The sequence below is a fragment of the Nelumbo nucifera genome, chromosome 4 (assembly GCF_055504915.1).
Source record: "Nelumbo nucifera cultivar China Antique chromosome 4, China Antique-T2T, whole genome shotgun sequence".
NCBI lineage: Eukaryota > Viridiplantae > Streptophyta > Magnoliopsida > Proteales > Nelumbonaceae > Nelumbo > Nelumbo nucifera.
The window spans coordinates 22,223,201-22,246,722 of NC_142652.1; the positions used below are offsets into that span (position 1 = coordinate 22,223,201).

At 38.9% G+C, this 23,522-nt stretch overlaps 1 protein-coding gene and 1 pseudogene across 5 annotated transcripts; both read right to left on the minus strand.

Annotated features, from left to right (window-relative positions):
* Window positions 1-2,959: 2,959 nt before the first annotated feature.
* Window positions 2,960-13,018, minus strand: LOC104597862 (transcription factor BIM2). 5 transcript variants are annotated; one of them, XM_088903184.1, is made up of 13 exons: window positions 12,738-13,016; window positions 11,910-12,541; window positions 11,731-11,812; window positions 11,373-11,450; window positions 10,300-10,707; window positions 7,919-8,015; window positions 7,698-7,819; window positions 7,268-7,382; window positions 5,488-5,557; window positions 5,290-5,385; window positions 4,470-4,885; window positions 4,046-4,175; window positions 2,960-3,455 (listed from the first exon to the last, which is right to left on the minus strand). In XM_088903184.1, exons 3-13 carry the CDS (start codon window positions 11,795-11,797, stop codon window positions 3,348-3,350), a joined length of 1,707 nt encoding a protein of 568 aa, XP_088759310.1. In that variant the 5' UTR covers window positions 11,798-11,812; window positions 11,910-12,541; window positions 12,738-13,016; the 3' UTR covers window positions 2,960-3,347. The 5 variants fall into 5 exon arrangements, with proteins under 5 accessions (XP_088759310.1, XP_010257914.1, XP_010257913.1 ...); XM_010259612.3 differs by lacking the exon at window positions 11,373-11,450 and having other exon boundaries at window positions 11,735-11,812; window positions 12,738-13,018; XM_010259611.3 differs by lacking the exon at window positions 12,738-13,016 and having other exon boundaries at window positions 2,960-3,449; window positions 11,735-11,812; window positions 11,910-12,083.
* A 3,847-nt stretch (window positions 13,019-16,865) lies between these two features.
* Window positions 16,866-17,459, minus strand: LOC148792081 (L-type lectin-domain containing receptor kinase V.9 pseudogene; annotated as a pseudogene).
* Window positions 17,460-23,522: the final 6,063 nt, after the last annotated feature.

Consider the following 23,522-nt stretch of genomic DNA (forward strand, 5'->3'; position numbering starts at 1 on the left):
TCAAGAGTTGTTTATTAGCATTCCTTCCATCTTCATCAAGTATACATAATAATATAAATGAGCTAGTATATATGCATAACATGTGTATTGCCTGATTCCTGAAAGGTGCTCGATCTAGGCCTGGGCTTCCAAACGGGTTCAACTTCAGCCCAACGGAAGTTGGAGTCGAGGCTAAGTTTCCAGGCCAAGGTCCAACGAAAGGCCTACAATCCCAAGTCCAACTGTGCAAAAGCTTGGATCCGATCGAACTGTGCGCAGGTTGAGCTGCCTGAGTTGCAGCTCCATCATTTCAATAGGTCACACTCAACTCTTCAGCACTCAACAAGTCAGCAGCAGAACCATGCTTCTTATTTCAGAGTCGTCCATGTCTTTCTTGAAAAAATAAAGAATTCCATCATTCATGCAGAGCAAGTAGGGACCATCTATTGACAACCAAAAAATAAAATGGGGACCCTCAAGAACATATAACTTTTTAGGATGATCAAACAAACAATTTCATTAAGGAAGACAATATGATGCATTAGATTTCAAAAAAAAAAAAGAGTTATAAGAAGGAGGTGCAGCAGATACAAAACAAACGGAATCAAATTGAACCCCTTTAATTTTCTGAGCAATTCTTGAGCCGTCTCTACTACCCTCCCTGACTGTAAAGCCAAACTTAACTTGCCTAAACAATTTATATTTACTCTTAATTATCATACAAAAAAACTAATAACATTGTCAATGTATTTTAATAAGAATATATAGGTTTTCATTTTAATTGTAATAAGGGTGATGATGATGATGATAGGATAAGGCTTATGACAATGATGAAATCCGCAATCAAGGGTACTTATCTTGAGCAAAACAATGGCTTTTAGGTTGAGCACTGAACCTTAGATTCACATATGAAGAAGATCAAAAGCCATAATGGAATGAATGCGAAATCCAAATTCAACCTAGCGGTAACTATAGATGAATGGTTTAGTATAATCAGTTGGACAGTGGAAAAACACTCTATTACCGATCAATACTCATTGCAAATCAGGTGGTCAAAGATTGTTCAGTCATGCTGTTTTTTGGTAATAAAGAATATCTTAGGTTGGGTGGATCCTGAACCTCTGCCCATGGTTTAAGAATCGAGTTTCATAATCAGTTAAGAGTATTGGAAGTTTTGTGAAAAAATTGCAGCTCATACATGGAATGCGTTGTCATCTTGTAAACAGCAAGTAGGTTTGCTTATTGGGGTGATGAGGAAGGGAGTCCCCTAATTAATTTGGGGGTTATAACTTATAAAATGAGAAAAAGAAGGGATCTATTGCAAGTTGAAAGGAGTTAGGAGGACTTAGGACAGACCAAAAAAGGACATGGATATAGCAAGGATAAGAAATTATTTAGGTATTCAATTTATCAAAGGATATAGCACTAGTAGTCAAACAGGATTCATGTAGACGTCGCATACAGTTGGGACACGGCTCAGACCTCAGATGATAATGAATGAAGCAAGACTGAAATAAATAACGTTACTTCCACCACGACAAGGGGCCCATATGGGATTGGGACTTGGGAGGGCTTTCACATAGCGGCTTCTCGTGTTTCAAAATGAGTTCTACGTGGAAAAGACAGCAGGTATATTTTTGGTACAAATTCGGAACGCAGAGATGAAATGCCATTGTTGACTGAATTTACTCCAAATGGTATATCTGGAACATGCACACTCAACCATCGCCGCATGCATCGATGTAGCACGCAGAAGCCCTCTCAAACGGGCTCAAGGTGACCGAGTCTCACATAGTCACATAGTGCATACCAGTGCACACTGCACAGCAAGACCAGAATTTTGGACAAATAGTTGTAAGCTTCTGCGCAGTTGTGTACAGCAGCAACAACCTCGTAGTCGTAGCGCTCAATCGCTCATCCACCAATTTAGGGGTGTCAATTGGATTGGATTTGGTCCAATGTGACTCCATTACAAATGGACCTGATCCAATCCAGTTCAATGAATATTTTGGACCAGTCCAAAGACTGTCCAATCTGTTCAATTTTTTGTTAATTTAGATTGATTTCAACTCAAACCTGGTCCATTGATACCTATGTTCTTATTTTCTATTAATGGACCATATATTGACTCAATCTAATATAAATTTATTATGGATGAACCAGGTCCAATCCAATATATCATATTGGTCCGTTCAGTCCGTCCAGATTCAATGTGGTCCATCCAAATAGATTTTGATCTGGACCGGTCCATTGACACCCCTATCCACCATCACCAATACAAATAAAATCTGAGGGGGCCCTTTGTAATTGTACTTGTAGGAGAGGAGTAGGACCCTCCCCTGTTTATTTATTTGTTTAAAGGAGGTATGAGAACTGCAGATGTATTTACGAGTTGTGTCCGCTGTCCATACAGGGAGTGAGTTGCCTATTATCTGATTTTAATTAAATTTAACCGAGCTTGTGCCACCAAAGAATCAGCTTTTCACGAGGACAAAAGTCATTGGATGAAGGTTGAGTTTAAGCTTGTAAATAGGAAAAAGGATAAAAAGAATAGCGATTATGTCTGCCTTACTAATACGAAGTAAAGACCCAATCAAGGTCAAGGAAGATAAGAATTGATTCAATTTATGAATGCAATGTTCTGATTTCTTAAATTTTCAGATTTGAAATTACGCTTAAGCATGGAACCAGATTTAATAAAATAGTACCCTAGAAATCGTTCGATTAACAACCCGTCTTTTTTCCATATATATATATATATATATTCTTTTGGTACAACAAAGTAAATCCTTAAGAACCCAAAACATGGATTCAATTTCGTGGAACGGAATGTAAGCATTTGAGATTTGTAATTCGTGAAATACGTATGAATGTAAAACATAGTAAAATACCAACTCCCCATGTGCTTCTTTTCCCCAAGTCTGTTACCCTGCCAAGAGGTCCCAGGTAACAGGTACAGTCGTACAGAGAATTCTGAAAGAGCTCCGTAAAGAAAACATGTCTCTTACATTCCATGAAAATTGTGTTGTAAAATTTATCATAGATGGGAAGAGAAACTTCACATGTGAATGGAAGCCTTGAACAAGAAAGCAGCTTCTCAAAACCATAGGGAAGCCTCTCTTAAGAAAATTACAAATAAATGAGTTCAAAAAGTCTGCAACAACAATCTGTGTATATCCCAGCAAACAGGAAATACAGAGCATGTACAATCAATCTGGCATGGATTGTGGACCAGGAGAAGGGAATAAAATTTCCCAAAAAGATAAGAGATGGGAAGTGCAGAGATTAGAGAGAAAGAGAACCTAAATGAAGATTAACAATGGGAAAAATAAGAAAATAAACGGACAAAGAACTATGAGGAATGCTGGCTAGCTTTTCTCTGTCTTTAGTCTCTTGGAAGCTTGATCAGAGTCCTCACCACTGCTGGCAACCCTAGAATGCGTCATTGCTTGATTGCTAGAGGGGTCCTCCTGGTCCTTGGGCAATAAAAAATAAAAATTAAGATATGAATTTTAAAACATGAAATAACACAACAGATCACTCAGATTCCAGGAATACGAGAAACACTAGAAGGTGGGTGCATCACCACAGGCTAGCCCAGCTAAAAGACACGCTAAAAGAGAAGTTGAGTTGCTTCTTACTGGTCTCCACTTCAACTCTCTTCATTTGTCCTGAAGTGGCATTTCCAAATGCCAAAGCTCTAAGCTACCCAGGCCATTAATGAGAAATCAAGCCTGGTGAGATGACTTAAGCAACTAATATGGTAGGTCCAGTCTGGACTTTTTTTTTCTTTTTTTCGAAAAAGAGATCTATTCAATTGGTGCATACGCCCGCCTAATGAAGAAAGATCAATCATTGTCAAAGTCCAGCAATGCATGGAATGTCCCTTTTGTACACACAAATGGCAGAAATTCTTTTTTTACAATATATGATAAACCCAACTACACTACGATGTATAAGCTCAATGGTTAAGATCTGTAATTCTCTCCTTCCTTTATCGAACATGAAAGAAATATTGCACAAAAATGAAAAGAAACAAATGGCCAAGATACCAAACTATGGATACCTTTGCACTGGATGTGGTAGCTGCCAGTCTGCCAACTGTTCGTTTGCCAAGATCAATCTGCACTGACATGCTAGCTTGTGACAGATCTACACCACAACTCTGAAGTGCTTGTGTCAAATTATTCAACAACCTGCCACATATTACAGTCTAACATCAGCTTTAAAGCAAGTGGTGCAGCATAAATAAAGACTTTTCCAGGAGATTGTATGTAAAATAGACAGGTGCTATCAAGCCCGCTTCATGGTGTAAGGTCCCCTAAAACAACTTTGCAGTGAACGAAAAACTAATATAGATGAATTTTTGCAGGAGATAAAAAATATTGAAGAATTGCATATGCATGTGAGGCACAATTTCAGGAAATGGAATCTCCAAATTTGCAATTAAAATCAAGAATCAGCAGAACCACATGCATATGAAAACACACCCTTGTGAGTAGACACTTGATATGTTGATTGTCCCCCCTTCAATAGTCATATCATCTTGTTCATTTAGTATATCACTTGTTACAGGGAACTCAGTTGTGCATACTCTGCCTTGCCACAACTGGGATTGAGGGTGTGAAGCTACATTGTCTGCATCTGAAAGCGGTCTCTGTGGAGGTTGGGAAAGCCCACCACCTCTTACTACAGGAGTGAACATGTTTGCTTGCAAAGGAATGGGCAGGGGCACTGCCTTGTCAGCATCTAGTGGATTCTGCGAATTTGCTAGCATGGGTGGGGAGACACTGACAGCAATGTTGTTGTCATCGAACTTCCCAGTAAACACTATCCCTGGACCAGGTCCATTCTTTAGGGCTTGAGAGTGATCAATTACACTTTCACCAGGCCTGCGGATATTTCTCTGTTCAAAAAGGAAAAAGAAAACTTTAAATTAAGGTTTGGGAAGAGTGCAAATGCCAGTTCAGTAAATAAATGCACTCTGGTTCAGTTTTGCAGGTGTTTGGTAAGAGTGTATTTGTGTATTGATAATGACAGAACGCAAATTCCATTACATGTTTACATTCAAATGGAAGCAAACTTTTGCACTCAAGTTGTTCAATGTAAGAAAGGTGGATTCTAGTCTCGGGGATTCATGTTTGTACCGATTACAACTGAAAATCATTTGGCAAGAATACAAAATCATCAGTACAAAGCTAAACCAAATTTGCATTTGTCTGAACCAGACATATTTGTATTTGTACTCTTCCCAAATGCAGCCTAGAAAACAAGCATAATAAAAATGTGAGCAAGTTATTAAGTATTTACCCATGGTACCAACTTTGTTGGCTCCTGGTTCCATCCAGGAAACGCTGCGTCGTACTTCTGTACCTTTTCCTGTAAAAACTGAATGTACTCGATGACCTGCATAGGGGATAAGATAACTTATTAACCATTGAACAATTCAAATTGTTTTCCATCGAATCAAATATAATATCATATATATCTCCAAATTACAATATATACCTCTAATAGGAAAGATGCCTTATCTCTCTTTTGATCACTATGAGGTATAAGATCTCTCAATATCTGAAATCTGTTAAACAAATTAAATTTCATCAGGTTGACTGAAAACAAAAGAGCCAGGAAGCATCTTAGTATTTAATAACACATCAAACATGTCAAAGTCTTAACTCATATCTTTACAACTAGAGATGCTTATGAAAAAGAAGCATACTTGTTAAACAATAATTCCAACATATGAAACTATCTAATTTCTGGATTCATGCTGCCCATTAAAAAGGGCCTCATCTATGGAATAAGCATTCAACTGACAATAGCAAGCAGCATCAAAAGTATCTGTTCATACTAGTTTTTGGACTCTGGCTTGGATTCAAAATATATGGCAGTGGTCTTACAATGAATGAACTACAAATAAAGCTAGTTGCAGATCAGAAATATTGCCAACTCCACTTTCACCCTTATATTCAGCAATCACCAATATCTCCTCTTAATTCAACAACCCAAATTACAATGAGACATGAAAATCCTCAGCCTGTTACTTCACTAATTGGATTAAGGTTTGCATAACAAGGCATGGAATGATGGAAAAGCTACAGAAAATCCACTTAAGTCTATAATTAAAAGGCCATGAAGCACTTGAAGGGATAGATACTTTAAATGTCTTGACCAGGCTTAACAAACAGAGATTGAGTGAGGTTTGCGCTAAATCAATAAGAACAAACATATCCCACAAGCTTAGGTCAGAATGAACCATGAAAAGTGGCAGATAATATGTGGAGTCAGAGAGCAGGGAGCAACCGAGAAACTCATGGCAGCTTGGTCATTACCTAAATGAGTTGAGTGATATTCTAGCTGGGTCATGTGCATCTATTCAATTCCTAGAGGGCAAAACGATACTACTGATGGGCCTAAAATCTCTGGGACAGGAAGGGTGTCTGTCTTTGGACAAAAACAGATGTGTGCCTAAATAGTTCTCTGAATGGATTGAACAGCTTCTTTTTATCTCTTATGCATCATTGTACACCCTCTCATGTAAACGGATTTTTTCATATATAATATAGATGCAGTTACATTTTGTCCCAGAAAATACATCATTTCGCCAATACATTTATATAACTGACTAATGATAAGACGCTAATGTAAGAACAATCTGGTGGTACATGGTAACCATTACAAATTGAAGTATATACAAACAAATGGAAAATCTAATAATTTAATGAAGTAGGACTGATTTTGGAAGACCTTGCTGTATGTGCACACAACAAGTTACGGACTTGACTGACATGTCAATTTTTGTTTTGAATCAAAGCACTAGAATAGTTTTTTTCGTTCTTTTGTTTTTTTTTTTTTTGGGGGGGGGGGGGTGGGAAGATAAAGGAGCAGAGACGAAATTTGTTCGAGATAGAAGTTGAAACCATCATGAAGTATTAGGAGAAACCAGATACAGTAAAACAGTCAAAATACGCAAATAATAGCTTCAGAAGCCACTCTGTAACTGAAGCAACACATGAGAAGGGCAAGAACAAAATATTTAAACAAAATGGGAGGAAATTCCAAAATTAAACACCTGACCCACCAATGAAGTGAGGTTGTGGAAGACTCCGATAGGGATAGGTCTCTCTAAACTACAATATAAGAATCCATATAAAGAGTTAAAAGGAAGTAGACGAAATAAATTGTCGAGGGCATTTAAAACTAATGTGACATTAAAAACCACAATATAGCCAAACTTGAGACAAGAAGAATGATTAAAAACCGCATATGCAAGAATGGTATAACTTGCCTGTCATTAATCTTGCTCCTTCGCCGCTGTTCTGTGGCAGAGTGCTTTGACCGCGGTGTAAGTGTGGCAGTCTTCTGGTTAATGTTCTTCCCGTCCACCTTTACAGTCAAATCTACTGAAAAAACGATTGCAAAACTGTGTAAATAAAAACAGAATTGGACCCAGAATCTATCCCTTAACAAGAAAAGAATATGAACACATAGTATGAGAACCAAAAATCGACTAATTGGTAATAAAAAAAGATGTTAATCTCTTTGACATGCACTCAACGAAACGAATAAATTCAAACGGTTTGATTCGCGGGAAGTTCAGAAAACACACGAAAGCGACAACCATAGATAACGAAGAACATGGAGAGACCTTTTACTGGCAAACCATAGACCTCCGGGAGTAGGATTAAACTCAAGTTGGAGAGACGGAGACAACATACCTTTCTGGAAAGGAACTTCTTTCCGGGAGGCGAACTCTTCTTCATCGTCTTCTTCCTCTTCCTGATGACCCTTAGCAGATTTCATCATGTCTATAAGTCTTTGACTTTTCTGCTCCGGCTGCCTGTAAAATTGACAAACCCCCAAAAAGAATCAGCAAAAACGAGCATAATCCACGAGATCCTAAGAAGAAGGACAAGAAGAAGAGGGAAAGAACACCAACTTAGAGGAAGACTGAGAGATGAGACTAGTGTGATGAGTGAATAGGGTACGCAATGGCCGCTCCTCGGACGACCACTGCCCTAACTGCTCCACCGGTTCTGCAGTACAAGAGGAGAGAAATGAATCAATGAAGCCCTAGGTGTTGGTAAATTTAGAGACGGTCTAGGCTAACGTGCACGGTGCCAGTGAGAGCTCAATTGGCTGCGCCTACGGCCGGATTTAATGAAAAGACTTTTGGATTTGGTTTATGGACTCCTTCGGTTCCGGAGCCGGGGATGTGGAATGTAAATGTTGATTCTTGACCCCACAGGAAGAGACTGCACTGGTGAAGTGGTGAGAGAGTAGACGGAGAGAAATGGAGAATACCAATTTATTATCTTCGCTGAGAAACTAATAACAGAAAATTAATTAGTGAAACCAAAGGGGGAAGGCGGGTGCATGGTGCACTTTCTTAATGGGTGGTACCCACGGCTTACGTTAGAATTTGGAATTAGTGATGTGTCATGTGTGTCACGTGTTGGACATGTGGGGTTCTCGTGACCGGGAAATGGAAAATGTCTAGTCGTACACATGCGACTACGACAAACAAGGGAAATAATAAATACGAAAGACACGATAACTTTTTTTTATTTCTTTCCATTTGGCAATTTCTTACTTATCTGAACAGAGAGACGATGACAAGCGAAAACAGTGAACTACATTAGCTTGATGCTTCGTATTTTCATGTCTCCACTTTGGCCTTTTTCCTTTCACATATACAAAATAGGTATCAGGGCCAGTCCTGCACCAACATGTAGATGTGCTACAACTTTTCTTTTGTCCAAACGATCTAGACTCGATCTAGAGGAAGCTAAGTGAAGTGAGTGTAAAGGCAATTCCATATGCAAAAGAGTTAAGACATACAATCATAAATTGTGGTCAGACCCTCAAAACAAAAGATAGAGATAATACAATATATATTAATCCAAACAGTCATTATGACAAGAGAAGTAATATTGTTGCTTTTGTACCTTGGTGATTGGTGAAGCCGACACTTGATCAAGTCAATATAAGTAAAATATATCGGATCCAAGTGGCCATTGAAAATGGAATAGACATGCATGAAAGAGGTTTGGAAATCAATTTCACAAGGAAAAGAAGCCTGGAAAACTAACAACAAAACGACGACACCCTGTTCCACGTGCCTTTCCCTTGGTATTAGGGTGATTTCAGCTGTATAACTACTATAAATTAACACTGCACCCTCAGCATCCACCATGACTATCCACAATTTATTGATCTTTTTATATATTTTGTAAGAAATAAGCATATGGATCTAGATCCAACATCCAAGTGGTGATGTGACACAGTGAGTGGAATGTGTACTAGGGAAGTGGTGCAGGAGATCTGAACTTCCTGTAATGATTATATACGTTAGTTTATAACCCATTTGCTTAACTTTCACATTCCTAAATTGAAAAATATACATAGAAATTGTTGACGAACTCTAGTGGGGATATGCTTCAGACAAGACATGTCCAGTCCAGATTGGGTTACGTAGCCATCCGGAGAGAGAGAGCCTCAAATTCCCAATTCTAATAGAGCCCATAAAAAGGTGGCCCACCAATGTATCATTGGCCCATAATAAGAATTGCTTTGTTCCATGAAGATGAACAACGGACGCATGGTATATCTGGATGACATATTGACATGTACGTAGCACCGCCATTATCTACTTGTAAGACCACAGGCCTGTCAGGCCATATTTAATGCAACCCTAAAACACGTGACCTTATAATGGCGGAAGTTACGGAGGCTGACAGCTGAGTTGTGCACTTGTGTTTGTAAGTGGCTGGCTTCCCTGGGTAGGCTCCAAACCCTGTTTGAAAACTTTTTTCTACTTTATATATAATATAGAGAATTTGTTGGCAAAAAAAAAAAATCCTTCTTGTAATCCAATGCAAGGAAGTCTCCACAACTCCGCAATCCCACGCATAGTTTGATGCAAGTAAGGATCTTTGGGATATATGCATAGAATGGTTTTTTGTTCTATGAGTTTATTATTATTTTGGGCACCGGGGGAGATGGAGCTTTTCACTCCACAATTTGCCTGAAACAATGGATCTAATCTTTGCGTGTGTTTCACAAATCACAACTAGGTCCCAAGCTAGCTATCAATTCAAATGGATTTGGACCCACCACATAATCCCATAATCCCAAAATCCAGCTTCTATGCTGCACTAAGGTGAAAGTGAAAGTGTGAAACAGCCATCAACATTGGATTGCTTAAATTGCAAAGCACCGAGCCACTGACCCTATCGTTTATGTTGATGGGAGTATATTTCTTTCTCGTTCCAGCTGTAGTTTTTAAAACTATATATAGAAGAAAAGGAAAAGTATTACCTTTTACAACTTGTGTTTCTTGGGCGACAGTATCTTTCAGTTTCACCAATGCTCCTTTCTCCTTCACCACAGACTGGTTCCACAACGAAAAAGCTCCTCCACTATAAGAACCACCGTTGGAATTAGCTTTGTTGTTAACTTCCCCATTCTTCTCCGTACTGCTGGTTGGTGAAAATACACTTGTCTCAGGCTTAGGAGGAACACTTCGATGATTGAAATTGGAGTTGTAGCCTATACTGTAGGTGCCGATTCCCCCAGGGAGAGCATGCTCCACTGAAGGAGGAGGAGGAGGCAGTGGCTTTTCAATTGGATTTGGAGCTGCCTCAACTGTGTTTTCTCCCTTGCCGCTCTTCTTCCCTAGTCTCTCCAGCGGTTGCAGAAAGTCATGAGTCTTGAGGATTAAGAATCCTGCTCCAAACCCAACAGGTACTGTTAGCATCAATCAGACTCATATTAGATATTACCATCCCTAAGGAAAATGATCTCTTTGTTTTTAACTTCCTTATCACTCACGCACGTTGTTGACTGATGCCAACATTCACTTTTGTCAAGCCTTTCTTTTTAGTATTGGCCGGAATCGAGCACATGACTCAACTTATCATTTTCAATATAAACAAGCATCAAGAATCACTTGTCAAAGCTAGCATTTTGGTGCCTCTTGTGAGTTGTGATGGATCATCACTTTCTACAATTAGAATCCAATTAACAACCGAACTATATTTATTATTCACGACGCCCTGGATGGTATGCTACTGTTTTTCTATAACAATCTCTTTAAGGATTTGACACCAATCGGACAGTAAAAAAAAAAATCATGTCAATGAATCAAACCGTACATTGGTTGCATGACACGTACGGTAGTGCCAAAACTCTATGTCCAGGAGATTTCCCCATGTACCACAAACCATACATGCAACTCCAATCCGACAATGCCCTAAGTTTACTGAGCCTGAGTCATCCATGTAAGGCGAGATTTTTGCCATTGACTATATTAATTTACCACATCTACACAAAAACATACACGCTCTGACTAAAATTAAAAGAAAATAACTCTCGGTGACGGTGAGTATGACCTCTTAGTAGGTGTAGCCCCACCAAATAAATGGCCCAGATGGATGATTCAGTAGGGTCACGTGAATAATCAATGGAGCCTGCGATGCCACCATCTGATATTACTGTTCGGCTTTGTTTGTTTCAACGTGAAATAGAGGCTATTTTATTTTTATTTTTTGTATTAAAATAAATTAGAAGAGATAAATTAAAAATAAAAAGCTTTTGCTGTAAAAGATGCTTAAGTAACAACTGAAATATTTCACTGGAAAAAATTCAATTTCATTTTACATAGAAATTAGAAATAAAGGCAGCGTTAAGAAATATTTTGAATTCATAAAACCAAAGGAAAATAAGATGGAGGAGATCTTGATAACATACATACCATGGGGAGGCCTTGGATCTTGGTGCTGGAAAGACGGATGACCATATAGTGAAAGAAAATCATGTGTTGTTTTTTTGCCTGAATAATTTTTTTTTTTAAGAAAACATTAAACCTTTTCTTTTATGTGCAAAATTTAACGGAAAATAACACAGTAGATGGATTTTTCTGTTCTTACCTTCGGTTCCAAAGGGGCGAGGTTGAGGAAGCTCCATTCACAATTGAGATATTTTTACTTGTTCTTCTCAAGTTTCTTCTTTTTTTTTTTCGGTTGCCAATCAAAATTCTTCTTTTTATTTCTTCGTTTCCCCGTCGAGCCCCAGGTTTTTCCCAGTCAACTTGTTGCTGATGCAAAAATTCCGATCGACCATCTGAAGGGAATACAAACGCCGAAGATATAGTCTTCACTTAGTGTATAGAGGCTTCGGACTTTCGGACACCAGACGTTCTGAAAGTGTGAAATTGGATCTCTCACGAGATGACAACTCGTTTTTCTAGAGCTCGGATTTCTTAAGAAGTGGAAAGGATGAAATTCCGACAGAAACAACGCCTCCGACTGAAGATCGGAGGTGCATTAACCGTGCACTTATAACAGCAACAGAAAATTCTCTCTCCAAGCAAGCCACCTTGAATCCAGAGGTCTTTTTACCAAATATAACTCGAATTGTACGTGATTAATATACTCTCTGCTAACTTTTCATCTCAGTGGATTTCGAGTAGTAATCCTTTTACAGAGAATTCATGCAGAATTTCTCAAAACTTGTCCTCTAAAATCCACAACTTTCCATGCTCCAAGGCTTTCTGCGAAATCTGCAAGTCCAAGTTCCGTTCAAGCAAATAAGATTCATCGAAATTCTTCTGAATTAGATAGTGAATCCAAAGGTTTATATGGTTTGATCAAACACCACCTCGAATAAATTACAGAAATTTCACAAGCACGAGAATTTAGAATTTAAAGCATAAGGAAAGATAGATCCAAAAAATAAACGAAACTATAGATGCGTACCTTCGATGTGAATTACGATAATTCAGCGCAATTCATCTCAAATGCGTCTGAAAATCGAAACGAAACCAGTTCTATGTTTTTGTCGGTCGAGGTAGATGGAAATCAGATAAGATAAATTTGAATTTCACGTAACGATCTAACCAAATATGCTGAGACGAAATGTTGCTCGAATTTACATATAGATCTTCTTCTCTCTCTCGCTCGCTCGCGCTCTCTGTGTCTGCTATCTTAACGAGGTGGGAACTGGGAAGGACACTCTGTTAAGATCTTTATACGCTCACTCTTTCTTCTCTGTTTCCCTTCTATCAATATTAATATATTTCCTGGCACTTAAAAAATATTAATATATCTCCTTAGTATCTTCTCCGTCACGAAAAACGTCGCAGTTTTTAACGTCGTCACGACTGGGAGCATCTAACGGCGTTAGTTTACCGAGGGACGGATTTATTGTTCACTTACCCTAAAAAAAAGGAAGTGACCATACTACCCCTTCGACGACCTGAATAAGAGATTCCATTCTAGGAACGACGTGTAGGTGCGATGGACGCCTCTGAGTTTTGACTATTTTAGATCCACCATTACTCATTGTGATCGAAGCCGTCCATTTCTAAAGAAGATGAAATCAACGATAGATATGGATCAATCTGAAGTGAAGGGGTGCGGAGAGAGAAGAAGTATGGACAGGTTGGGGTAGTCGAGGAGTTGACAACGGTGTTGCCGTTGACATGAAAGCAAGATTAAAAAAGAAATATAAAACTGATGATTAGAGGCTCAGATCCCGATTTATAAGTTTAAACTGTTGTAAGTTCAGAGTTCAGAGCATGTTGGTGGTAAAGGAGGAAATGCCACGTGACACATTCCATTCGGGGAAGGTTAGGGTTTTTCTTTCATTTCGGACCTGGTTTTGTCCTACAAGGCTACAACACATATGCGGGAAACGCGGAGAATACATCACTCACCAAACGAGCTCTCATGTGCTAATCCAGATTCATCCCGGCCCCACTCACATATTGCTCCCATTTTCCAATTTCCGTATTAATGTTTCCATTTCCACATTGGTCAAGTCCCCCCCGCAAAAAAAAAAAATAATTACAATAAATCGATTAAAAATTCCAGTAGAAAATAATATGCTGAAATTATTTGAATTTTGAATCAACTGTGGAGTTTTTTTTTTTTTTTCCTATAGAATTTTAGACAGAAACAAAAGAAATTAGGTAGGAAGGGGAAGACGGAAAAACCAATACAAGATTTGTAAAGGTCTTTTTCTTTTTCCTACATTTTCCTTCAAACCAAACATAGCCTGAATCATTCATCTCGTACTTGGCTCTGTATTTTTTATAACATTTGTTATTTTACTTGACAATAGGCTGTTCCTTTAACATGGTGCAGTGAAACAGGGCCATGGTCAAGCACTTAAAAAAAATGATTTGGCTGGAAGGGAGCGTTGTTTATGAAGATGGTTCACTTTGCCTATTTTATGTTTCTAACTATATTTTATTAAATCTAGTGTTTTATAAGTTTGAAATACAATAAAGATACAATATAGTTCAAAAGAAAAATAAATGGATGATGACAGTTGTTGTTTAACGTGCTTTGTTCCATGGAGGCGATGCGAATCCCTTTCAAAACGGGCTCTCTCTCTGTGCAGTGACCTGGGTTGAATGGAAATAAAAGTCCAGCCATTTTTTATTCTTCTCAACTTATCCAAGTGAAGATCGGCTTTGCTGAGATACAAGTGACCTGGGTTGAATGGAAATAAAACTGAGATACAAGGCTATAATATGGTTGTTCGAATGGACTTTGTTCTCACTGAATCCTGTTTCATCCAAGTGACCCAAGGTTTGTCCCTTCTTGTCCGAATCCAGATTTGCTTAGACTTTCACAGAAAGCTGCAGTTGTGCATTGAGATCATCTCTTCATAAAAAATAATGTACAAGTACCGAGATGTTCTGGATGTGTGAATGTGCAAGTACTTGGTGTGAGGAGTATGGTTTTATAAAACGATCTGGAAATAGAGTCGTTATGGCCACTGGTTTTCAGGTTAATGGTTCGATAGTTTGGTTTGAACAGACCGCCCGTTCTGAAAAAAAAAATAAAATATAAAATATAAAATGAACAAAACAATTGAATGAATTAACAGTTCAACTACCTAAATCAACGAATCATTAACTGATTCAACAATTTTTACTAGGGATCGAATTTAAGATAAAATGGAACCAATTGCCTATAGAGTACCTGGGCCGAACGGTCCAACCGTCCAGTGGCGGTTAAAAACATGGTGAAGAGTGGTTGTTAAGAACAAAACCGGATTCATGTCCCAGGTCTGAATCATAAATAAGAGCTACGGACACGGAAGATTTTGGTACAACGTTACAAAGGTGAAAACCCGTGTGGTGTGGTAGGTTGTCTATTTCTAGGCAGCGAGCACAGGGTTGACGTTTGGTAATTTAAGCATTAAATTCATTCCATAGTTATTAATAATGCGTGGACTGAGGACCGACATGAGGCCCAAAAAATTTCCCAGTTGGGAAACGCTGGGTGCAAGGGCCAGTGGCTATAACTCACCTTTCTCTCTCACACACACAGGCCACAGCGTAAGAATATAATAGTCCTCCTCCTCCGTGATGTGATTATGCGAATGATGGGACAGGGAGGGGACGTTGGAGGATATCTCAATTCTCTCAAAATCTCAACTCTCAGGGATCGGAATCCGAATTAATTGGATTGAATTAATTTAATGATGTTAAAAGAGTAAAAGGAAAAAAAAAAAAAAAAGGTTCACCCCTAGTCAAGTCTCAACATAGCGATGCCAACAACTTGCATGTTGGGGCAAGTCAGCCAGTGGATCGTAGTGTAGAGAGTGGAAGAGTAAGACATTAGCTGAAATAGTGATATACGTAGTACAGAGGTACACCCATCCTTGGTGTGTGTCGTTTACCGGTGATTAAGAACAATGGCTATGGGGTAGGGGAGCCAAGACCAAACAACTCACACCCCCGCATCTCACGTGCAAAAAGCAACATGTTTCCTTTCAATTTCCATCGCATCTGACCTGATAGTGATGCCTCACCTATGCCCTACTACCTCTACATGGCATTAGCATTTTAGGGGACGCTCAAGAGGAAAGAGAATCAGAGAGACAACAAGGCTCAAAATAAAAAGAACATCTCAAACAGTCTCCTTTCTATCACATTTACAAAATTTTTATTTCTTTTCCTTGGCACGGCACCTCACTACAATTCCTTAATTGGTTAATGAGATTATTAAGTGCCGGCCGGCCGACCACTCATTAATGCGCTCTTATTATATTAATCTAAGCAAAGCATCATATTAATTTGATGTGACCCATTCCAACCTGGCCAAATCTATAATAATATCTCTTTACATTACTAATTTACTATACATAAATCATAAATACGTGAGAGAGAGAGAGAATGGATAATAATATGCATATGAATGTGCTTATAACATGCTCGTTTAACACCCTGGATAGATTATAGATTATAGATTATAGATATTAGATAACAAACAATGAAACAATTAACAACCCGTTTCTGAATTCTGATCGCTAGCACATACAATTCGTCTACCTCCACACCGCACTGATGGCACACGTGTACTCGAGCGTTAGGCCACTTATCCAGTTATCCCATCAACGGGTGACAATCCTCGACACTGCAGATGGCGCACGTGTACTGGAGAGTTGAGCCGCTTATCCCATAAGCATCAAGATCAAGGTGGTGATGACTGATGAGAATCCGCGGCCATGATATCTTGTTTGCTATACCCACCAGCTAGGCAGCTACCACACTCACAGTCACACTTCATCTTAAGCTTGCTACAATGCCTTTTCTCCCCTCTTCTTCTTTTTTCTTGATTTGATTAATATTCCAAAATCATGTGCGGGATGGGGATCTCATTTCGTCAACTTGGTGTAATACAGACTACTATCCTTTTTATTATTGTAATAAGAGTAATCCAATAAATATCATTAGGCTACGTTTTAAAATCTAAATTTAGATCGAGGAATATTACACCGATAGGTTTATGAGAGTGTAAAATGGGAACTAGATGTTTGTTCCATTTAATATTCTTCGTGTTTGGTAAATCGTTGAGGGAAAAGTTCTTCTAGTCCTTGTTGGTCGGCCAAGAAATAGAGCATGTGAGTGGCGTATCAAACACAAAAAACTGGTGACCGGGGGTTGCAATAAGAGAAGCTCTCGTATGTGAGCGGCGTATCAGACCCAGTTCCTGCGCTTGGCCACTTCTGTTGAAGCTCCATCCAAGAATATAATGGGAGCTTGCAATCGCACCAGTGGATGAAGAGAAACCCACATACATAGAGTCCATGGAAACCGAAGAAAGATCAAGTGATGTCGACAGTAGGGGAATCTCAGGTTCGGGGTAATAAAGTGGAGCTAATGTTACATTGAGTTGCTTCTCTACACCATCATACTCTATCCAAACTTGCATTGGATCTCCACTTATGAGGTGTAGGTTCTTGTTGATCCCTTCTTTGCTTGAATAATAAGCCATTGGAGTTGATTCAATCAACTTAAGGTTGTTCACATCGATCCCAAAATGATTATCATTTATATCAACAAATTCGGGGCTAAGAATTGTATCTAGCTCTACGATGAAAACGTGATTGGAGAAGTCTCCATTGTTGGTTTCATTGAACAGTTCCAGGTACTGACTTGCCACAGCACCTGGGAATCCCATGAATGGCGAGAAGCCAATGCGATGCCATGGACAGTCACAGTAGTCAATTGGGGAACCATGGCAAATACAAAAGTGGTAGAGAATGAGAGAGACTGAGGATACTCAGGTGAAGAGGAGATGGGTATAGAGCATGACCAATCAGTTCTTGCCTCAGTAACCATTGCTGTTGCCGACGGTCAACCATAGAAGAAGGGGCTACGTCCCGCCATCATCTTCCTCTGACAGTCAACCACTACTGTCGTCGCCTCTCTATATTCATCGGAGGAAGATGATGAACAGATAACCTGTCTCAGAAGAACCTTGCCCTGCAGAAGGGCGATGAACAGATCAGTTCTTGCCCCAGCAACCACTGTTGTCGCCAACGGTCAACCACGACAAAAGGGGCTACGCCCCGCCATCATCTTCTTCCGATGGTCAACCACTGTTGTCGCCACCTCTCTATTCTCGTCGGAGGAAGATGATGAACAAATAATTGTCTTGAAAGAACCTTGCCCCGGTAGAAGGGGCAACAGACAGATCATGGGATCGAGTTTTACACTTCACCCTTTGACCATTGGATAGATTGGTAAAGTTTTACATCGATTTTAGCAATGTAAAATTTTCACTGATTTTCAATAAATTTTTTAACAAGAATGGAATTTTACACTGATTGATGAGGTATATTAACACCTCTACCAAATGCCTATAAAATCAAACCTGGGTATAAAGTTTACCCGGTTCTAATTTACATCTCTACCAAACGCATCCTTTAAGGAGGTAAGGGAGCATCATAATTGACATCCAAGAACGGCTGTAAATCCAACCGAGTGGTAGATTGGTTGACACATAACTGGGTAAGCCTAGATGAGATGCCATTTCGAATCCCCTTACTAATAGCTCTAAATCCATCTCTAAATCCATCTTTGAGAAGAGTATAATGTTGCTAGATAAAAAGTGTGGTACTATGTTATGAAAATTGAATTACGGCTTCTATGGGGCAAAAAGGCAAGTAATCAATAAAAAATAAAAAGAATGGATAAATCCTATTGATGGGATTTTTCACTAGCCCATAACCACAAACACATTTCATCTGTGCCCCGATCAGGATTCATCTTCTAAGTCTCAGCCCAATTTTATCCAGCTGAACCGCTCTCAAGTCTAAACTCGATCAACCCAGCAATACCACCGTCACACTGAATGGCCTCACTCATGTCCCCTTCTTTCCCTCCTCCACTTCCCAGCAATATTGTTCCAACCACATTTTCCAGAGTCCGAATCTCCTGCCCACATCTACCCACATAATATCACTGTCATACATAGAAAACATCTTATTCTTTATATAATATTATATATAGAGATGTTCCCTATGTATACGGAGATAGTGTGTTGTGAATAGACAAGGACAGAATTCTTATGGGCAGGAGATCTGAAATCCATTTCCCAAGATTGGATTCTATCGCATAATTTGTTACTCATATATAATTACGCCTATATAACGAACATACACAAATGCAAAAGAAATTAGTATTAAAAATAATATTAATTAATATTGAAGCACGTCTACATATTCTCTTTCAAGTCTCAATTAACTCATATATTTTTGTAATGGTATGTATAAGCTGGATGACCACAGCTCCATGTCCATCATCAAAAATATCTTATAGGCTAAGAGCGATATAATTAATACTACCAACATTAAAGCATAGTGTCGCTAATACTTGACTACAAAGCCCAAATTAAATAAACAAAAGCTAAAGATTCCAAATTATATGTACATACAAAAAGCAAACTAAATTCATGAACAAAGAGAAGTGTAGATATGAGCAAAGCATGGTATTAGTGTGCCATAAAAAAAAAAGCATGGTATTAGTGTAGTAAACAACTACATTAATTATTTAATTAATTAGTTGAAAATCCTGCAGTTACGAAGATTTTAATGGCTATTGTAATGCTAGTTGCTACACATTTGCAAGTAATATGAACATTCTCTTGTTAAGGAATCCTTTTAGGGATCTGTAAACAATGGTTTTTGCTTTAGGAAAATAATATTATATTATTTCTGTTAATTTAGAGGGACTAATTTTGACCTTTTATTATTAGGGCGTGAGTCACTTCTTCCGGGTAAGCCGCAACGCGTCACGTGATTAAAATATGCCTGCCTACCGCATCCTCGCCCCCCAAATCACGTGGCCAACTCATTGTTGGTGGTGTGGTGGGTCCCGCCAAAAGCTTATTTCAAAAAAAAATAATAATACTAAAAGATTTTTGTAATTATTAAAATGGAAAAAGTTAGCTGTTTTGGGGGGTAGGGAGTGGAGGGTGGAGGAAGTAGGCATGTGATGGCCCATCTCGCATACGTCTACCTCATAATGAAGTGTCGAGCTCAAAGGGTTTGATGACGTGGCACGCGCACGTGAGCTGCTGGTCACGTGCGCCCAACCCTTTGCCGTTCGTTTCTTGTCATGTTGGCTGCAGATTTTCGTACGGTGGGTCCCTCCTCTGCCTTTACCTTCTAGCTTGTTTTCTTCTCTTTTTAATTCTCCCCCTCGAGTTTTGAAGAATATCGTAGACGCAGACGGTGGAAAACGGACGCTAACAACCCTTAACGATGAATAAGACGGGGCCGTCTAAGTCCGTTAGAGGAACTCAAATAATGAAATGCCCAAACCAACCTTGTGGTTTTATATAAATCACAGGTTGTCGCTTTAACGAAGCTGTATAGCCATGAACAAATCTGGTCTTTTACTGAATTCCTAACCGTCAGATCTGGTTTATACCAGTTATATACGTGTCATTAATTGTAACCGCACATTGTGTCGAACCTATCACCCCCTGGAGTCTGGACCATGCGTAATGCCTTCAATAAAAAGTGAATCGTAAACTGAGAAATGCTAACAGTCGTAACACTACAGGCTACAGCGCTATGGCAATAATATCTAAAATTAATTCATGACTCGCTAGTTCAAGTCCGAATTAAGAAATCTATTAAACCAAACCTCTAGCTCTACGGTCTCCGCATAGAGTGTGTCTCTCATCGATTTCATAGCCACATCCTATATGAAAACATTTTCCGTAAATAATAAATACAAATTACTGAGATGTTCTCAATGTACAGCAAGACATTCAGTGATGTTGGTGTGAGAAGCAGGTCCGGATTCCTCTAAACCATCTTTATCCGTTTTTTGGTTCCGTTTAGTGTATCGGGTACCTTTCGGAAAATAAAAAGAAAAAAAAAGGATGGGTAATTTTTTTTTGCAAGGAAAACTAGACATTCATTAGCAGAAAGTTAAGGGAATATCTGGATTCCTTTACATGGTTTCTCAAATAGGTTGGTGAGGTTTATCGAGCTGGTATAGCTATTTAAAAAAGAGTTCATATGCCTAGCTCTCCTTGCCATTTCATGGGTTGGCAAAATAACATCCCTGCTTACGTAATTTTTATATTATCAATAAGAGATAAAAGTTCCAAAATATGGTCGTAGAGAGCTTGTTGGTCCCACTGTATCCGGTTGCTTGTCCCTTTGAGCTTTGTTAACACTGCTTTGGCATCTGAAAACAAAAAACTTGTTTTTACATCCATACAAAAAAAAAAAAACTTTCTTAATCCTCTAATCATTGCCTAGAACTTAGCTATTGCTGGGGATCTTACCAAACATGGTTCTCCTTCTGCAAGGATAAGATTAGACCTGTGAGTGAACATATACAAACCAGTAGGTGCAGTTTGTGTGAATGGGTTCCATGAGCCATCAACAAGAACGATCGGAAATTTTGAGGATAAAACTTGTTGTAAATCCTTTTCGGATTGATGATCTGATGGATTGAGGAGTTTCAGTCCCGATTCTTTGTAACTACAATAACTTTCAGCCTTTCTCAATATTTAGATGGGGTCTGGGTTCACCTTGTTAAATAATTGATCATTTCTTGCATCCCATGTGCTTTTGAAAATAGCACATATCTTCGCAATATAGTTAAACTTTATCACTTTATTTTTCAAATGGTAATTGTGCTGTCACCACCACTGGATTAAGTCCACTTGGCCAGAATTTAAAAAGATTTCTGGCACCAAACCAACTTGAGCCTACATCCAAATTGCCCTAGAAAGAGGGCATTGCAGGGAAAGGTGTTCTTGGGTTTCTGGAAAGACTTTATAAAAAATGCACCCAGTTTCTTCTCTTCTCCTACAACTCCATATTTCTTTTTTAGTTCAAATAGCTTTATGGAGAACCTTTCACATGAATATTTGGCATTTGTGGGAGCATAGACTTTTTCAGATTCTGGGCCAACTTAGAGGGCTTATTTGTGATTGGAGTAGAGTTTTTAAGAGTGAGTGATAAGCTGAGTTTACTGTAAATTCTCCATTGCTTGTATTCTTCCAAAGAATTCTATCAAACTGTTGCATGTTCATTAGTGGAATACTTAGAATGGCTTCAATACTTCTTTTTAAAACAAATTGTTGAGGAGGTCAGCATTCTAGGTCTGTTGATCTGTGATTAATTTATTAACTTTCATGTGGTGGAGTTCAAAGCTCTATGTTCTTTTGGTTGGAATGTTGTTCTCGAGTTGAAGCACCCATGGGTTAAAAAAAGCTGAGATAGATTTGCCATCTTCGATCTTCTAGAAAAAATGATTTTTTTAGTTCATTTTTTAATTTGACGAGTCTGAGAGGGTTTTACTTAACACAAAAGGATGGGTAATTTCGGAAGTTGGGAAAGTGTCTACTAGGGTTGTTCACGGGTCGGGTTGGGTCGTTTACAGGGGTTTTCCCAACCGACCCGACCTGGTCGGGTTACATGAGGTGGAAACCGAAACCGACCCACTGATAGGCAAAATCGACCTGGTCGGTTTGAGTCGGGTTGGGTCGGTTTCAGTTTTACTCTTGTACAAAAATGATAGAGAAGCCTAGAACTAGAAGGACACCTAATTCTAATTGTAATTGCCTAATGGGTTGCCTATTTGGTGTAAAAGACTAGAAATTAGGATAGATACAAATTAGTTAAGTAAGAACTAGAAGATAGGGCTGTTCTACTTCTAGTAGAAGACTAGTTAAGTAGAAAACTAGGAACTACCAAACTAGAAAACTAATTGGTTCGGTTTGGTTCGACCGAAACCGACCCGATATATCAGCTTATGATTTTGCCCAACCCGAAACCGACCGGTGCTGATGAAAACCCAACCGACTCGGATTGAATCAGTTCGGGTTGATCGGGTTGAGCCTTCCTATGAACAGCCCTAGTGTGTACTTAATGAAATTTGTCCACTCTTAAGGAGAGGAGAGGGTTTTAAAGATTTTAGTTTTTACTTTTGGTCTACCTTCAATCGAGTTCGAATCCTCTACGGCTCCACGTTAATCACACGGACATGGGGGTCCATCATGATTGACCCACTATCCTCCGGTTCCTATACAGGATTTGGAGTCTCTTCACAGAATCATAGTTCATTCGCGAAAGCACGTGCTAGGGTCGATGCGGTGCTTCTTTCGTTCTCGCGACGCGTCACGTGAGGGTGTGGGACCTACTGGAATGACGTTAATGGAGGGCAAACACAAGATGTGCGGGGAGCGTGTGCCCCCCTCCTTGGAAGTGGAAATGACCTGTGCTTGGAAGTGTTATGACGTTATCGGATGATATGGTTCCTCACGTGTTGGGTTCGCGTGCCTTTCCGGCTTAACAAAATCCCAGTAACGTGGCCCATCACCTGGTCGACATGTGTACTTTTCAATCTCCTCGTAGATTCTTCTTTTACTTTTCTTTTGTTTTATTTGGAAGGAAAGTTGTTTTGAAAGGTCAATGGATAGGGTCTGGTATGGATCTAGAGCCGAGCCAATAAATAATTGGGTTAATTGGGTCTGACCTGATTAGACCCGGTTATACTTAACATCTACAAATATATACATATAATAATAACAAATTAGAGCTTCATTTTTTGATAATATAATCTTAATAAAAATGAGGGAAAGTACATTATTTATATATTGATAAAATATGTGCTTTTTAATTAAAATTATCTTAAATATTGTTTATTAAATTTATTTTTTAGATATAAAATACTACAAAATTCAAATAAAAGGAAACCTGCATATATATAA

What these genes read in the sequence shown, in the direction of transcription:
- LOC104597862 (XM_088903183.1), bottom strand. Translation starts at nt 11,946, where the DNA reads ATGGAGCTTCCTCAACCTCGCCCCTTTGGAACCGAAG. An exon ending in ATCTCTCAGTCTTCCTCTAA is followed by an intron (nt 7,820 to 7,918) that starts GTTGGTGTTCTT and finishes TCAATTTTACAG; the next exon opens with GCAGCCGGAGCAGAAAAGTC. An exon ending in AGAAGTTCCTTTCCAGAAAG is followed by an intron (nt 7,383 to 7,697) that starts GTATGTTGTCTC and finishes TCGTTTTTTCAG; the next exon opens with TAGATTTGACTGTAAAGGTG.